The 17,704-nt window shown below is 51.1% G+C and overlaps 2 protein-coding genes across 9 annotated transcripts in view; one reads left to right on the top strand and one right to left on the bottom strand.

Moving 5' to 3' along the window:
* LOC102412905 (S100P binding protein) overlaps positions 1-5,483 on the top strand; it is a 34,787-nt gene extending 29,304 nt beyond the window's left edge. For 6 of the 7 annotated variants that reach the window (XM_006054654.4, XM_006054651.4, XM_006054649.4 and 3 more), the window contains 2 exons: positions 911-998; positions 2,839-5,483. In XM_006054654.4, coding sequence (XP_006054716.1) covers positions 911-998; positions 2,839-2,980 — 230 coding nt within the window. In that variant the 3' untranslated portion in view covers positions 2,981-5,483. Of the gene's footprint in view, positions 1-910; positions 999-2,838 lie in introns of those variants that run through there. The other variant, XM_025278488.2, reaches the window with a different exon arrangement.
* Positions 5,484-8,762: 3,279 nt separating this feature from the next.
* On the bottom strand, positions 8,763-16,775 carry FNDC5 (fibronectin type III domain containing 5). 2 transcript variants are annotated; one of them, XM_025278490.2, is made up of 6 exons: positions 16,652-16,775; positions 14,983-15,098; positions 14,044-14,242; positions 13,399-13,488; positions 11,185-11,318; positions 8,763-10,840 (listed from the first exon to the last, which is right to left on the bottom strand). In XM_025278490.2, exons 1-6 carry the CDS (start codon positions 16,722-16,724, stop codon positions 10,835-10,837), a joined length of 618 nt encoding a protein of 205 aa, XP_025134275.1. In that variant the 5' UTR covers positions 16,725-16,775; the 3' UTR covers positions 8,763-10,834. The 2 variants fall into 2 exon arrangements, with proteins under 2 accessions (XP_025134275.1, XP_025134274.1); XM_025278489.2 differs by having other exon boundaries at positions 8,763-10,295.
* Positions 16,776-17,704: the final 929 nt, after the last annotated feature.

Raw genomic sequence — 17,704 nt, 5'->3', positions numbered from 1 at the left:
ATTATTTTATTCTAACCATAAGTTTTGCTTTTGTGAGCTTCAGCCTAAGTCTCAGCCCTTAAGTGCAAAATAAGTATTATCAAAGTGACAAAAGCATAGAACCTAACAGGAGCCAGTTTTGAGTCCAGTTTAATAATCATTTAAGGCAGGTTCACCTCCCTGAGCCACAGTTTCCCATCTCTAAAATGATGTTAATAAAATCTATCTCCATTCAAGGTATTTTTTCAGAATTAGTAAGTTAATATATAAAGTGCCTAGGACCTTGCCTGGATCCTAGGTGTTTGAGAAATTGCCTCCAGTGATTTTTCGTGTTAAGCAGAAAGCCCCCACCCACCTTCTATTCTCAACTTCTCTTGTTTCTTGAATGTTTCACTGTCTTGTGTCTCTGGGCCTTTATATTAGCTATTTCTATTGGCTACTCCTACCTCCCCCCCCTTTACCTCATTAACTTCTATACATCCTTTAGATCCCTGCTTATAATTTACTTCCCCTGGACGGGACTTTTTTAAACCCCCATTCTCCAGTCTTTGTGTTCATATAGCATCACGTATTCCTCCTGACACTACACTTAGCACAGCTTTGGAATTGCCTGTCTCCTGTATAAACATCATTAGATAGGTCCAGTGTCTCGTCTGCACCATATTCTGGGGCCCAGTAAAGATTCTCACACATTATAGGAGCTAATAAATGTTGAATGAATGAATGGTGGCTGTCATTATTGCTGCTTCATCTTCCTGTCATCCAAGAGCAAGGTTTCCTCTCTGGCTTGTAGTTTTTGTGCTTGTGATAATCATAAATAGTTTTAGAACCAGTGCCTATTTTCTCTTTTCCTGAAAGCACATATTTTGACCTAGGCTGACATGGTAGTTCACTGAGCTGCTTCCTCACCACTGATCTCTCTGTGTCACAGGTACCTTGGGGGAGCTGTGTGCCTTGATGGATCAAGTTCATCACATGCACAACCAGAAATGGCAGCACCCTTCAGACCTCACCAGGCGGTAAGTGGGTATTTAGAAGAAGCAAGAAAAGGGTAGAATTTTGCTGCAGGAGAATTGTGGTAGGGCATGGGGCTGTAATTGTTGTTTAACTACAGAGGTAGAAAAGAAGTGAGATAGTATAATGGAATAAGAATTGGACTACAATTCAGGAAACTTGGGATTTGATCCTAGCTTTGCACTTTTTAACTAGCTACATGATTGTGATCAAGTTACTTCATTTCTCTGGTCCTGTCAACAGTAAAATAAGATATTGGACTAATTGACCTCAAAGGGTCTTTCTAGTCTTGAAATCTTCTGGTTTCTTGATGCATTGTTGTTCTACAGTTCTATTCAGTTACTTGATCCAATTACTCAGAAACCTTGGAGTCACCTGTAAGTCCTTACTCCATAGTCAGTGCATCAGCAGATCCTATAAGCTCTTATGTATATTATCCAGAACTTGACCATTTCTTAATCATTTTCACTTGGGTTGTTGCAAGTCTCCTAAATGATCTTCCTACTTCTGCCCTTGCCTGTGTACTGTTCTCAACTTGAGCAGCCAAAGAGATTGTCAGCCATAAGCATAAGTCAGATTCTCTTTGCTCAGAATTTTCCAGTGGCTTCCCATCTCCATGATCCCCTGCAAGTGCCTATATGCATGGTCTAACCTGGCTTGGTTAGCTCATCAACGCCCTCTCCTCTACTGTTCACTTTGCTCAACTCTGCTCTGGTCACACTGGCTTCCCTGCTATTTTTCAAGTATATCAGATGTGCTCCCACATCAAGGCCTTTACACTCAGCATTTCCTCTATAGTAACCAAAATGACAGTGGTTCTTAGAACAGCAGTGTTGTGTAATAGTTATTAAATTATGCAGTCAGATGTGAATTCAAATCTAGGCCCTTCTACTTACTCAACTATATGACCTTGGGGAAGTTATTTTATCTGAGGCTCAGTTTCCTAAATCTGTACAAGAAGTTTAAATTGGAGTAACTTTGCTGGTAGGATTGTCATTAGGATTAAATGAGGTGACATGTTTAAAGAATTCAGCAAGTATTTGCATATAGGGCTAGATAAATGCTAAGTGCTGCTAAAATTACTTTCAACTTTGGCTCTTCCACAAAATTACCTATGGAGATACCTAAAAATACAGATGTCCAGGGACTAAGTTATTAAGTCTAAAGGTGGAGAGAGGGGCCAAGAATCTGTATCTTGAAAAAGAAAAACATAAAAAGCTCCCCAGGTGTTTATTAGGAACAGCTGAGTTGAGAATGGGATGAAATTAACTCAGAGGGTCCTGCTCCAGCCCTAGCCCAGTACAAGACTAAAGGAGGCTCTCAGTCTTTGAGTCTGTTCGGTCTCCTAACTTACAATGTGATACTCATGTGATGCCTTACCTTCTCTGGGAATTTTATTCTAATTTTAACTGCTGTGTCCTGAGCAACCTTGAGCTGTGTCAGACAGTGAGGTCCTGTTGGAGGTACGGATCTGATGCAAGCAACGAAATACAAATCCTGTCTTGAATGTTTCCCAAGGAAGGAAATGGTTTTTTCCCACTTAAACATTACTATACGCTACACACTGGTTTTTCTTAAAACATTCATGTATGTGGACCATATTACCATAATACTTACATGGGAATTAGGTGGCTTTGGAAATTGGAGGGAAATGCTTACAGAATGACTTTGATATCAGGAAGATAATACAAAATTTCTAAAATTGTGAGAATCAAAATATGAATATCCAATTTTCTAAAATACAATATTCTTTAAATAGTTATCTTGGCCTTTTTTTGTGTATAAATAGCCATTCCAGCCTAAACCCTCATCTGTCCTCTTTTTATTTTCCCCCTGTCCTGATAGAAACTACGCCCTGTTCCGACAGAAATCTCTGCAAAGATACAGTCTGACCCAGTGGGTTGACCGGAATAAGCGAAGCCACCATCGGTTCCAGCGTCTACCAGATTTCCCATACGGTCCATTTGTCTCCTCCCATCAGCAGTGAAGGGCCCTACCCAGGGTCCTGTCCAGAGCAGCATCTCATCTTCTGCTGTTCCATGCTTTGTAGATTTCGAATTTTATTTTTCACAATATTTTTATTTAAAGAACTTGTCACCTTTTGGAAATGCATATTGCTGACTTCAAATTTTTTGTATAAGGTCCTTTGTTTTTGTGTGTGTATGCATTTGAGCAGTGTTGAGTTGACATAGTTTTAATTTTTTAATTTAAATTAAAGGTGGCTGCCTCCTGAAAGCCAGCATTAAGTCAGAACATCCCGGCTCAAGCAAAGAGCCACCTCTGTGCAGAGGTGATGTCTACTTGTGGTACCCAAAAGAAATCATTCTTGAATCTCTTGAAGGAAGAGGTTCTTTATCAGGCTGCAAACCAGTTTTAATTATTGCTAATGACTTATAAATGGATACAAGTCACTTTTAATACCCTTCTTACTTTTTTTATTTGAATCTCTGAATACCTGCAGTATTTTAAAGTTAGTAATCCAGGACATCTGAAGTAGTTGAAAGGACAAATTAAAAGTGTAAATCTTCTCTTCTTTTTGTACCTACTAGCTGCCTTTTTTGGCTTTTTTTTTTTTTTTTTTTTTCCCCATTCTTCATTAAATTTATTTTGCACAGTAGTGTTTCTAAGTCTTAGATAGCTTAACTCTTAACAGAAGACTGGTGACTAACAGCCTCTTTTGATTTGTGGTCTTGTGACTGATTGCCTTCTCTGTCTTTCTTCAAGGATTTTCCTTCCTTCCTTGTTTCCCCAGTGATCTTAGGGCTCTACTGGCATATTCCTGTATCCTGTTCGACATAGAGATGCCTCTTAAGAACAGCCTCATTGCACTCTTTACTGAAGAGCTGCCCACCCAGAGTCTTGACTCTAGGACAGGCCAGAAGGCAGTGCTGTTGAGAGGTGTCAGTTGGTCTTCAGTCTCATCTGCTGAACCCAGCTTTGAGTATGAGTTGGTGAGTTAGTGAGCCTCCATCCTATGGAAGAGACTTTGGGAAGCTGTCCTTTGTCTCCATTTTTAGTTAATAAGAGGTGCCTTTTGATCCAGATGTTACCACCTCCTCACTTGGTCAGAGGATGTACAGTTTTACAAAACTACTAAAGTGGATTTAAAATAGTTTTGATGAAGCCGGTGCACAAAGCATTACCTGATCTTAAGGATTAGTACTCTAAGCCAAGTTGACGAGCTTTGTGCGGCTACCTTAATGTCTTTGGAGTTTGTTGTTCTCTTTACAGACAGCTCTAGACATCTCTTGGGAGATTTTGCAGTCTGGCATCTGTGCTCTTGTTCACTCTCTGTGAAGGTTGTACCTAGTTGCTGTAGCACAGCCTGGGATACTGGGCTCGCTGCCTGTCAGGTTTTGTTGCTCCATCAGCCCCATCTTTGTCTGCAAGTAACCTAACATAAACATCCTACTCTGCTTTAGAAACTGACTTGGGAGAAACTTGGTCATTGTTACCAGTAAATTTAGATGGATGTTCCTAAGTGTTTACCATTTCTGTCCAGTCAAGGAGTCTCTTTTCTTGGAAATTTGGTTGAGAGTCTGGGGCCAAAATGCAAAGGAGAAGTTCTGTTCAAAGGCAAGAGTCAAAAATCTGTTATTTCAGTTGGCATTTACAACGTCAGTCACTTCTCCAAGTTTGCGTAAATCAGCTTGATGGAGTGGGACAGACAAACATCCAACTTTGAAACTACAGCATAGTTAGAACTAAGTATTGCTGGAATATCTAGCATTGTAGTTGTCTTGTTCCCCACCGATCACCAAGGAGTAAAGGGATGGCCGTTTGCTTGGGCAGAAGTCTGAAGTCGCATGCTCTTGCCTCCCTGGTGCAGGAAGGTTTAAGACTGACGTGTCACGGGAGCATCACCTTTGCCAAATCTAATGAGTGACGGGTTATCTTGAAAATGTGACAATCACATTTCCTCTTTGCTCAAATAATTCTGTTTTTCCAAAGCGTTAGCAGCTTAATTAAATCTGTTGGACTGGGGGAGGAGAGAATTGTTCCCTAGCGGTTAACATGGTATTCTTTAAGAAGAAAAACAAAGCCAAAGAAAACTCATTATCAGGCATGTTCGCCTTAAAGATGGTAGTGCTTAGAATCTGGAGTTCGAATTTGTTTTTAAATGCTACGTATCTCATATTTGGTGTTGGCCTCTTAAATCTAATTTTCGTGTAGAATTCTTGCCATATTGTTTTATTTGAGTAAGGGCTCTGTGCACTGAACTGCCTACCAAGCTTTCTTCATCTGTGATAACATTCTCACCACAGGGGTCTTAACAATGCAGAGTAGACTTGTGCTGTTTACATAGTTCACTTGTAACTAAAAGAGCCTGAAATAACCTGTAGTTTTGCATCTAATTCGACCCCAGTTTACTTCGGTTGTTGTCAGGATCAATTATGAAACTGAAGTTTGGTGCCTCCTGTGTATCATGTTTTTCCCCTGTAGCAGTTGTGTTTAATGTCATTAAGAAGAAATAAAAGCTCTTATCAGTGGCTTATGTACTATGGCCTTCTGTTGCGGCCTCTAGGAGAGGGTTCCTTCCTTCTCTACGTAGGTAGGTTGGTGGGGTGTGGGAGGGGGCGGCAGTTAGTAGAACGTGGCATTGGGGAGGCGAGGGTGTGTGCTCCCAATTCTTCTGAGGGTAAATTACAGTGTTGAGAAAGGCGTTCCAGCAGTTAAAAAATGTTGAGATTGATTGGGATTTGCAGCTACATATAGTGCACGTCAGGAGCCTGACACAGAGCGAGCCTGAAATATCCCTGTGCTGCTGTTTCTGCAGAGTGGGGGGAGGGCTCAGCCCATCACACAGGCGTTGCCATGATTCCTTCCTGTGGCTGGACAGCTGCCCCCTGTGGCTCTGCCCCCAGTGCCAGCACTGACTGAGGAAGAAGCCGAGCTACCTGGGGCCGTCTTCTTTGAAAGGGATGTGAGAAACCAGAACTGATAGTTGTTCTTAACCCAGCCTCTCCAGAAATCGCTCCTAGAACCTGGGGCGAAGGTCAGATAAGTGTGGGTAGATGCGGGAGACACAGCGTTTCTTGCTTAGATCCCTTTTGTGAACCTAAGCTTCTTAGACTCACCTCAGGAGCAGGATGAAGGGGAAGGCAGAGGCTGTCACCTGCATTTGCCAGTGCGTTCACCGTCTCAGCTTGTGCTGAGGAAATAAGGAGCAACATGTTTGGACAGGGTCTCTGTCCTGCTGTGCCATAAGTTTTGTCTAACATGTATTCTATAGTGCAGGCGAAAGGCTCAATATTAATTTGCTAAATACTCAGCTATTTGATAGTCTTGTCTGAACCCAAGGGGTTTCTTGACTCGCATATATACACATACCCATTTTGTCCTTGCAGGCGTAGGTGTTCCTTTGTCTAGTAACTGCTTATTTCCTTTTTAACAGTGTGTTACTGTAGGCCTCAAAGGTTTCAGAGACCAGGCGGGGTTCTCCGAGCTGGTGATGTCCCTTACCCTCAGTTTAAACATGTTGTGGAGAAGTGAGGAGGAGGAGAAGTGGACCTTCTCTAAAAGCTCATTTTCTAACCAGCCTCTTGTGAGCTTGTATAGGAAGAAAAAATCCCAACCATCTAAAACTAGAAAGCAGAGTTCCCTGCTTTTCTTAGTGCTGTCCTGCTTTTCTAAGAGACGGCAGTTATTCCTAAGCTGATTCTAGGCTATGCCTGCTTTGTAGGCCAGACACCTGTCAGGAGAAAATGTCCATTTGTCACAGGAAGTGTCAGCTGGCTAACAGTGGAATTCCTTAACTAAAAGCTCCCGCCTTGTCAATCCTCCCCACCTGTCCTCACCCTGTGACAACTGGAACGTGCCACAGACAGAAAATCTGACCCTCCGAGCACCTGTTGGGAAGCAGTGGAATGTCATCTTTTGGACAATCTTTAAAGCCATCTAGTCCTGAAATGCTGAATCATTAAGGAATTATTTGTATACAAAGATCTTCAAATAACAAGGGTTTGGGCATATTGTACCCATGGAGCTTGGGAGCGAGGGTTGTCCTGTTTACAGAAGCATTTTGTTCTTGGAGGCCACTTTTTAAAAGCAAAATCCAAAATCTGTCAAATAGATTTAAAGAGGGTGAGAAAGTAGAGGTCTGAAACATCACATGACTGGAGGGGTGAGATACCACATATTTCTGTAAAGGACTGAACTAGACATCTTTAAAGTGGATTTGAGAGGAGCTGTTGCTCAGTTGCTAAGTCATGTCTGACTCTGCAACCCCGCAGACTGCAGCATGCCAGTTTCCTCTGTCCTCCACTATCTCCCAGAGTTAGCTCAAATTCATGTCCTTTAAGTTGGTGATTCTATCCAACCATCTAATCCTCTGCTGCCCCCTTCTCCTTTTGCTCTAAATTTTTCCCAGCGTCAGGGGAGGCCCACACTGAAAAGCTGGGGTTTGGAGCTTTTGGAGGGGACTGGACTGGAGAGAGGAAAGACTCCTGCCCCATGGAAATTCACCAGTCCTCCTTCCTCTCCTCAGACCCTAGGGTCTCCCCCCTGTTCTCAGAGGGAAGCGCTTTGGCTCCTACTCTAGCAGGGGTGAGGTCTGGGAATCCTCTGTTCTTACCCTCTTTGTTTTTGACAGAGGAGACCAGGACCCCCTCAGAGAAGTAACTGGCCTGAAGGTCTCCGGCCTCAGTCCAGCGATCTGCCTGCAGGCCTGCTGTGGTCTTGCAGAGCAGGGGTCTGTCTCAGGAGGCTTGCCTGGGCCCTTCCCAAGCTGTGGGGAATCTGTAGATCGAAGTGAGGGCTGAAGAAAGGGGACAGCCCAAGTCACAGCGGTCGGGTTCCACTGCGCAACTCCAGTTAACTGGAGACCAGCTCGATTGTTGGGGAACTTGGGAGTTTAGGGAGATGATTACAGGGAATGGAACTGAGTTAGGAGTGTGGTTTGCGCCACTCCCCTCAAGCCCTAAGATGATGTGCTTCAGGCACTGACAAGGTGAAGACTGCAAGCAGCACTCCCAGGACCCCACGGATAGCCATCTATACCGGATGCCAACCTGGAGATTCTCCATCCTCTGGCGCTGGACAGGCTCAGAGGGCCTGGGAAGTACCTCTTTGAGGTCTGGCTTGGAGTTCTGTGTGCTAATCAGTTTCCCACTTTCTTACCCAGACTCCAAGACCTGCTTCCCTCTGCATTCAAAACCTTCCAGAATAGCCTACTCTAAGCCCCACTCACTTGATGTTTTCTAAGCTCCTCCCTGCTCTAGACAGAAATGTTCAAGGTGCCCCATTTACTGGTCTGCTCATTGGCTAATGGCATCATTACTCTACCTTCCAGCCTGCTGTGGGATCAGAATGATGTTCCTTTAACAGCCTTAACAGCATGCTGTGAATTCTGAGCTGCAGCAGCCAGCAGCTCCTGCAGTTCTTCCTGACTTCCCCCTCATGCTGGGAGAAGCAGGGCTGTGTACATTCCTTTGGCCAGGGAAAGCACCAACCCCATCCAGAGGGGAAAACCCTTTGTTTTAAAAACTGAGCTCCAGCCTGCATACCTATGTGATGAGGCAGCCCAACCTCGGTTGGGGTGGGGGGGGGAGGGGCTCAGTCATAGGATAGAGCAGCTATTTTCTCCTCCTACACGTGCACCCCCATCTGTTAGAGATTTCCCTTCCAACTCCAGCTTGGCTGGCAGGCTTGTCCCTAAAGAAGCTGCAGGCCAAAACGGAGAACTGCCTCCCTCCTCCACACATCCTGACTTGCTGCCAACTGCCAGAAAAAGAGGGCAACATTTGGGCATTTACCAGAAGACGAGGATGTGCCTTTTCATTTGTCTTTTTATTTTACATTTAAAAAGTGGTTATTGCTCTAACTGGATCAGAGGTAAGGACCTCTGCCCTAAGGAGCCTTGGCCTTGCAGCCCCATTCAGCAGGGATGGAAGTCACAAGACAATGAGTGGAGCCTCATGCCCTCCCATGAGGAAGCCCTTAGTGTTGCCGACATCTGCCTTTTACCCTGTGTCTCCTCCCTCCCTGTGCTCCACACTTGGGCAAAGCAGAGTGGCGGCTGCCCCAGCCATGAGAGCTCTTGTAGACCGGAAGGAAGGGGCGGTCAGGGGTAATGGCTTTCAGCTCTCTAGCTTGGGGGCCATTGCTCTTATCGTTCAGTTCCACAGGTATGCACTGGGCACCTATGGTGTGCCAGGTTTGTGCCAGGCACGGTCTCCCACACGCTCGTCCTCAGTCACCGATGGAAGACACAGAGGTCCATCTCATCCCACGCAGGCACTCCGCAGCCGTAACTTGTCAGTCCCAGGGAAGGCTCTGCCCTCCCTTAGCAAGCACCATTTGTGTTTTAAACCAGAAAGAGGCAGTGGAGGGAGGGACCCATCACCTCACACCACTCAGGCTCTAGGGAAGGACATGAGGACCCTGGGGAGCTTTCACAGAACCCTGGATGAGATGGCAAGATATGGAGACCCCAGAGGTGGGGACTGCTGACTGTCCATGGTGAATGGCTTGGGCCTGCCTTCCAGCAGAGTCCAACCCGGAGGGGTAATGAGCAGCCCCCAGGGTATCCCATGTGGACGCATCTTTTCAGTGGTGCAAGCCAGCACTGCTGCAACTCCAAGAGATTTTCTTTTCTAAAGAAATGGAGCCCATACCTTCAAAGGTCTTGTTCCCATTCTGTCTTCTTCAGACCCCAGACTGATGATCTTACAGTCAAAAACAAGGGTCAAAGAAGGTAGAAGATACAGGCCACTAGTCGGGGAATCCCTCTGCCCTCTGGAGTGAAGCCCTTCAATTGTGTTTTCCAAAAGAAGCAGAACAGAAAACATCTTACACACTCGCAAAGTTGTGCATCGCACCATAAACAAGTCCTTGATGGCTGGATCCAGCAAAGGCTTGATGGCAGCCAGGACTCTGCCCAGCAGGCAGCCCCACAGCTTCCCTGAAAGACACAGCTTCTGTCAGTCCAGGTGCGTGTCAGCTCCCAGGAGCTTTGTGCATTTTCTCAGAGAGGAGGCCAGTCCAGGAGAGGCAAGGAGGCAGAAAGAAGGCTGTGTCTCATGCAGCTTTGCCTTTTCCAGAATGGGGCCAGGCCTTTTAGTTTGGTGGCTTGTTTTATTTTTTGCAGAGTTGGGGTCTGTAGTTTAGCCTTCGTCATCAGACCAGGATGGGAGTGCAGAGGGAGACTGCAGCTAGTGGGGCCTCCCCATCTCCAACCTTGGCAGCCCCCTCTCTCCCTGAGCCCACGGACCCAGGGACCAGCAGAGAAGAAAAATAAAATCCTTCTTCCTGCAGACAGGCAGTCACGCTTCGATGATGTTCACCGAGGGCTTGTTTGGAAACTGGGAAGGAAGAAATGAGAGAAGCGGCCAGGGCTGAATTGAACAGAGTTCTTGCGGGGTTTGGAAACAGGGAGAAGACACCAGAAGGAAGGAAGCAGCAGGGTTGCAGCCTAAAAGCCAGGCTCTTGTCTCAGGTGGAAGGCAAGTAGGAGCCCCGCCTGGGTGCCTGGTCTCTGCCTTCTCACGCCCAGCCTCCGGCCTCACTGAGCTGAATGGCCAGGATGCGGTCCTGGGCCCCAGCAGAGCCGCCCCGCCGGCCGGTCCTCTCACCTCCTGCAGATCTGCCTCTTGAGCACAGCCTCAGCCACTGACATTGCTGAGGTGCTTCTGGAGATGGGGGTTAGTAAGAGGCTTCAGGAAAGCGCCAGATAGAAGCCGAGAGAGAGGACAGGAAGCCAGAGGGTGTACGGAGACGGAGAGGGGAGGAAATGTGGAGAGGGCCAGATGTTTGTTGGACAACCATCGTCAGAACCATGAGATTCTCTCCCATTCTCTACGTCTTCCTTCTGAGCTGCCCAGAGCAAGCACTGAAAGGGTTTTCATATCTGTTTTACAGGAGAGGAAACGAAGGGTACAAAGAAGTGAAGCACCTGCCCAAGGTCACACAGCAGAGCAGGAGCAGAAGGAGCCCAGAACCCCGACTCTCGTCATCCCATGTCAACCAGGAACTCTGCCCCCCCATTTGCTGCACTCTGGTTAAACCCCTCCTGGCCCCTGGCACCCTGCAAAAGGAGAGGGTCCAAAATCAATCTGCAGCGTGCCCTGTGTCACACGGGCAGCGGCCAAGCTGGGCTCTGTCCTGCGGCAGCCACGCCAGGCCCCGAGCTGACGCCTCGGTAGCCCAGGGACTACCAGGGAGCCAGCCCCGGGGTTCAGATCTTGCCCTCACCTTGCTACGGAGAAGCCCCCCGCCTTGGTGCTCTGGTGTGCTGGTTTCTGACGCACTCTTGGTTTTTTCCTTGTTGTTGTTGGGTTCGTTGTCCTTGATGATGTCATACTGGCGGCAGAAGAGGGCGATGACGCCTCCAGGGGACAAGGGGGAGGAGTCAGAGGCCAGAGCCCCAGTCCCCGCCCTTCCGCCTCATTCCCGCTAGACCCGGCTGAGCTCCTGCGGTGGCCTCTCACCGGCTCCGTTGCAGGAGGCTGCCTCTGGCTCCCATGTCCATCTGTCCCTAGCCCCGAAACCCCTTCACCTCACCGGCCTTCCCACAACACCCTTCTGACCCTGTCTCCTCCCTTCCCTTTTCTAAACCTCAGACGGCTCCCCTTTCCTTTAGAGCAAAGAGCAACGAGAGCATCCATCTAGCACGTGCCAGGGCCTGACAGTCCACCTCGCTGAGCCCTCACAGCTCTCGGGGGGCACCAGTTATTACCCTCCCCAGGTTACCAAGGAGGACCTGAGGCAGAGCTCAGATAACTCACTCACCGTCACAGGGTCCAGCTGGGGTGTGCACTCCGGGGCCTGCACTCTCCTAAATGTTTAATGCTGTTAAACTAATATTTTTTTATTTTTTGAAAGGCCATTAGTATAATATTAAGGCAACCACTTCCAACTCTCATAGAGGCCCTCCCTATTTTCACCTCTATACTTGATTTACAGCGCTTTTTATTTTTCTCTTTTGGCCATGCTGCATGGCTTGCGGGATCTTAGTTCCTTGACCAGGGACTGAACCCAGGTCACAGCAGTGAAAGCTCAGAATCCTAACCATTAGGCCACCAGGGAACTCGAATAGAGTGCTACTTCTTGGTCTGTTTGAGAGATTATCTGTTGATGTCCCCTCCATGGGAGACAAAGCCCTCCAACCCCTTCAACTTCCTTCCCCATCATTCTAGCAGAATTACACCACAATTTGGGGTTAATTCACTATTTTATATTGTTTCAATTATGTGAATACTATCTGTGCCAAGTCTAATAGCACGCCACATAAGCAAAGCTCCCCTTTTGTACAATCCTTTGCTTTCCTTTCTCTTTCAAGCGTCTGCTTCCCTTTGCATCTATAGAACATATTTTTCCATATGTCTCAACAACCATGGATGCCCTCTCAACCATGGATGTTAATATAACTTTGACATGGTATTTAATTCCTTCAAAAAGACTTCAGTCCACAGCCTCACCATCCTTTCCTTCTCACTCTCTACCTTCTCTCTAGGGTCACAGCTGCACTGAGCCAGACTGAGCTTAATTCGTTTCTTACACACACTATGCCACGAACACCGTTCCTTTTTTGGCTGCTTGGTGAACTCCTACTCATCCTTCAAAACACAATCCCCATTTACCTCCTCTCTGGGTTTTTCTTGATTTCTACTCCAAGCCCCAGAATAAAGTCCCTGTCCTCTGCTCCCATGCATGGTGCTCTGAGTGCACTCATCACGTCAAGTTATAGTTAAATATGGGCCTGGCATCGCCCAGGCTGAGATCCTTACAAGCACCTGGCTCTTCTTAGTCCCAGCTGTAGCACTTCTCTCTGGAATGGAGTGGCTGTTCAGTAAATTCTGGTTGGGTTGAGGGGTCTCTGTCCTCAGGGAGCTCACAGACAAGTGGGAAAAGAGAAAGGGAGGAGCCCAACTAACTTAGCTAGGAAGAGCTACATTCAGAGAGGAGCACCACAGTGTGCCATGGGAGCCCGGAGGCAGGAGAAACATTTTAATGCACGGATTGGGAGGCTTCATGCAGGCGGTCTCAGAGCTGTGTCTAGACAGATGAGTGGGATAAGAGGGGGCCCAAGCCTGAGCTGCTCGGACAGAGAGGCTGCTGCAGCCATGGCTGCTTTGAGGGCGGGGGAGGACAAGCACTCACAGAATCCTATTGGGTTGGCCAAAAAGTTCATTCGGGGTTTTCTATATGACGTCATGGGAAAAACCAAATGAACCTTTTGGCCAACCCCACCCAGGCAGCTACTGAATTGTTTTTTTTTTGGTGAGGGGTGAGTTACAGAAAGGATCAGATCTGGCCCACCAGAGCAGAACTTAGGTTCCTAAGTCCTCCTCTCTCACTGTCTCTAAGCCCCTCATCCTTTATTTCCATGAGAAAAGGGTCTGGTCAGGGTCCCCCATTTCCCCCTCCCACCAGGTGAAGTGAAGGGGAGCTCGGGGCCCAACTCACCGGCCCACATGAACAGGACCACGACGATGATCAGCACCTCGCCCGTCCGCAGCTGTTGGTTCCTCCCCATCTCTTTCATGGTCACCTCATCTGCGTGGAGAGAGACGCTAGGTCGCTAGGTCTGGGGCTCCCTGTCCCTCCAACAGCCACCCATCGAGGGCCAAGCCCCAATATTAAGTGCTATTTCTCAGTTCAGTCGCTCAGTCGTGTCCGATTCTTTGCAACTCCATGGACTGCAGCACACCAGGCCTCCCTGTCCATCACCAACTCCCCAGAGTTTACTCAAACTCATGCCATTGAGTCGGTGATGCCATCCAACCACCTCATCCTCTGTTGTCCCCTTCTCCTCCTGCCTTCAATCTCTCCCGGCATCAGGGCTTATTTCTACTTGTGCCCAAAAAGAGATTTGAGAACATACTGATGGCTACTTAGGGGGCAGTAACTGGACTTAAAGCTGAGAGTTTGAGTCCCATTCTTTGGGGGACCCGAGTGGACCTCCCTCTCTCAGGGGGCTGCCTGACTAGGTGGCAGGGCCCTGGGGAGGGATAGGGGGAGGGTTTTGTGCTTTCTGTCAGCCATGCACCCCTCCAGCACGGACCACCCCTCCCCACACCCCGTCCCGTGCTGACGGTGGCCCGGGCCTGCCTTTGTTCTTCGAGGCCATCTTCTCAGCCTCGCGCGGCGTCTTGAAGAGCACGGGCTCGCTGGCTGGACTCTGACCCTGGATGGATATGGCCTGCACGTGCACGATGTACTCCGTGTCCTCCTCCAGGTCCCAGAGCGCGCACGAGCGGGTGGTGGTGTTCACCTCCTGGATGAAGCGCAGCATCCGCACGTCCTTCTTCTGCCAAGAGCAAAGCCGGGCCCCGGGTTTCAGTGCCCAGGCCCCCATGCCACATCCGCCCACCTCTCCAGCAGTGATGAGGCCTCATCCTGGCTACCATGCTAAACCCCCCACAGCCACAATCTGACTCAAGCATCCCATCACCTCTGCAGGTAGGTATCCACCTCTCCATTTTACAGGCCAGGAGATAGGCTCAGAGAGGTTTCAGAAGCTGTCCAAGGACATATATCTTGAGAGAACTGGTGGTGGTGGTTGTTTTGTTTAGTCACTAAATCATGCCCGGCTCTTTGTGACCCCATGGACTGTGGCCCGCCAGGCTCCTCTGTCCATGGGATTTCCCAGACAAGAATACTGGAGTAGGTTGCCATTTCCTTCTCCAGGGGTTCTCCCGACCCAGGGATGGAACCCGAGTCGCCTGCACTGGCAGGCGGATTGTTTACCACTCAGCCACGAGGGAAACCCAAGAGAACTGGTGTGTTAGTTGCTCAGTCGTGTTCGACTCTTTGCGACCCCATGGACTGGAACCAGGTCCTAAACTCACATCTGTTTACGATCAAAATCCTGCCCCTAATTCCCAGGTTCCAACCATAGATTTCCCTTCTGGGGCCTCTTTTCCCAGCCCCCTGTGCAGCTTTCTGCCCATCTCTCTTGCTCCTTGTTCCTCTTTCTGCTTCCCTCCTCTCCCAACCATCACTTTTATCTGGATGTGTTCTTCCCTCCCAGGGCCCCCTGAGGGTTACCTGCTGAGAGATGGCAAATCCGATGACAACCTCGTCCTCCAAGACGTCCCAGCTTACCACTGCCGAGTTGGCCTTGAGGTGCCTGACGGTGACGTTCACTGGGGCCGAGGGGCTGTCTGGGGGTGGGGAGGCACCTGAGTCTGAGCACCCCTGCTGTGAGGCGCAGATCCACCGTCTTGTAAGTATGAAAGGGGAACCTGAGGTGGCTATGTGGTGACAAGGAAGAAATCCAGGCACCCGGGGTGGTCTCAGTTTCTTAGGGGCTGAAGAGCCAGGCCTGAGAAGCCCCAGGCTCCTTGAATCCAGGGCAGAGGCCCGTGCTGGCCACAACTGGCCCCACTACAGTCCAGCTAAAATTGATGAGCCTGGGCCAGGGCCAGGGCTCATGGAGGGTCAGGGGGAGGCGGGGAGTGGGGTGGAGGACAGGCATGGAGGAGACATAGGTGGCCAGGGTTGCAGGAGCTGAAGGTGAGTCTGGTGAAAGCGGTTAGAAGGCCTCCCAGTCCAGGGCTCTCGCTACAAACGGCACTGTCAAGTGAGTGACCTTGAGGGAAGGAGAAAGACCAAGAGGTCGAGAAGAGTCTAGCTGGGCGAGCCCTGGGATGGGACTGAGGCTTGAGAGAGGAAGCCCTAGGATTGTGGAGGGCCAGGCAGGAGAAGCCCGGGGAAGGGCCTTCTCCAGACCCTGCCAACCCCAGGAGGCAGGTGGGAAGGCAGCAGAGGAAGATGGGGTCACTGAGAGCAGAGCCCCTACAGGAGAGTCAAAGGAACAGGGTAGGGCCTTCTGGAAGTGGGGAGAGAACAAAGAGGACCAGAGGAAACGAGAGTGAGGGGGATGGTGGGGGTAGGAGAAGCAAGAACCTTCCAAGAGAGGGGCAGCAGAATCACTGAAGCTTCTGTATCCCCCAGGGGCAGGCGCTGAAAGGGGAAGAAGACTTAAGCCTAGAGCCACCCCCCTGGCCCCGTAGGCCTGGGGCCTGGGGACACAAAGCCAGATGTGGAGTCCAAGAGAGACAGAGATACACAGACAGGGGGAGCAGACACTGCACCCAAGAAGAGGCAAGGGGGGACAGGGGACAGACACAGGGTGGGAGCAGGGAGACAGCACTGGGCCAGGGAGGGGGGCAGGAAGGGAGACTAGCGAGGCAGCAGCAGCCAGAAGGGACTGGCACAGGGCATCAGGAGAGGCATGGTGCCCGGGAGGCCAGGCCCCAGGGGGCAGCCAGCCTCCAGGCTCGGGGCCCACCCCCCCACCTCCAGGTGCCCTCGGGTGCCAATCCTCTCCCCCCTCTCCCCCGCAGGACCCAGGCCACTCCGACCTGCAGAGTTGGCCTGCAAGGCTTTGGGGACAGGGAGAGAGGCCTGAGGTGCGGGGACCGTGTCCTCAGCTGCTCCCTGGGCCAGAGAAAGGAGCCTGGGCTCCTGAAGGAAAGGCCTGGGGTCAGGGCAACAGAGGAGGGGGCTGGGGATCCCAAGACCCTAGATCCCAGGGCCAGGGGTGGTGGGAGGGGGTTTGAGAGCTGGAGGTCGGGTCGGGGGTCAAGTAGGCAGGAAAGGGGCTGGAGGTGGGGCAAAGGGGGATCAGTGAGCGGGCCAGACACGGGGTCCCCAGGGAGCCCGGAAGGGACTGGAGGACGCCCACCCGCGCCCCCTCCCGGGGCCCCCTTACCCGCCTGCACCAGCGCGAGGCAGACGCAGCCCAGCCACAGGCGGAGCGCGGCGCGGGGCGGGCCGGGGTGCATGGCGGCGGCTCTGGCCGGCCGGCCCGGGGCGGCGCAGGGGGACGCGGCTCCGGCGCCCGGCGGCCGCTCGCGCTGGCGCTCCGGCCCGCCGCCCGCCTGGCCCGGCCGCCCCGCGCCGCCCCGCGCCGCCTGCATGTCGGCTCCGCGGACAGCGACTCCCGCACGGCGGCGGCGGCGGCGGCGACCGCGTCCACGTCGGGCGCCCGGGGGGGCGGGGCGCCCCCGCTGCGGGGAGAGGCGCGGGGGCGGGGTGAGGGCCGGAGGGCGCCCCCCAGCCACACCCACCCCGAGGGCCCGCGACCCGGCCCGCGGGGCTGCGCCCGCTGGCGCTCCCACCCTCTAGCCTGTGCCCGAGCCCGAGCCGGGCTCTAGGCGCCCCACCGTGCTGAGTGAGCCCCGGCCTCGCAGCGCCTGTGCGCGCCCCGCGCAGCCCTGACCCGGCCGCCACCGCTGCCCTTTGTCGGCGAGGAGAGGGAAGGCGAGTGCCACGGAGACTCTCCTCTGTGCCATCTCGCCTGGGGGTCCCCACCCTCACTCTGCCCCTGCCCCAGAACAAGCAGGCTTTGCAGACTGGGGCAGGAGGGGGCAGTGGGGAACAATCCCAGTAGGGATGGGGGTGACTCTATAGAGTGCTCAGTAGGTGCTAGGGTGCTCAGTGTTTACCCTGGGTCTGGGAAGAGAGAGAGTGGGGGCCAGGGCCTGAGACCCCAGGCCAGTCCTTCCCCTTCTTGGGCCTCCGTTTTTCTCTCCACAGTGAGCATCCCCGAGGTGCAGATGCACGCGGGGGCCTGCAGCCCTGTCAGGGCCCGCTCTGCTCTCCCCATTTTGCACAGGACCCAGCAGCTTGGACTTGCCCAAGGATCCACAGCAGAGCCAGGATGGGAATACAGGCCCATCTGACTCCCCATCCTGTGCCTGACTGGACTGTCTCCCCGCTTGGGATCCCTGAGATCCTAGAACTGCCTGCACCGGCTTCTCCC

Source organism: Bubalus bubalis, chromosome 2 (assembly GCF_019923935.1).
Source record: "Bubalus bubalis isolate 160015118507 breed Murrah chromosome 2, NDDB_SH_1, whole genome shotgun sequence".
Taxonomy (NCBI): Eukaryota; Metazoa; Chordata; class Mammalia; order Artiodactyla; family Bovidae; genus Bubalus; species Bubalus bubalis.
Note: the sequence above shows the minus strand (reverse complement) of the source record. Positions and strands in the feature narration are given on the sequence as shown.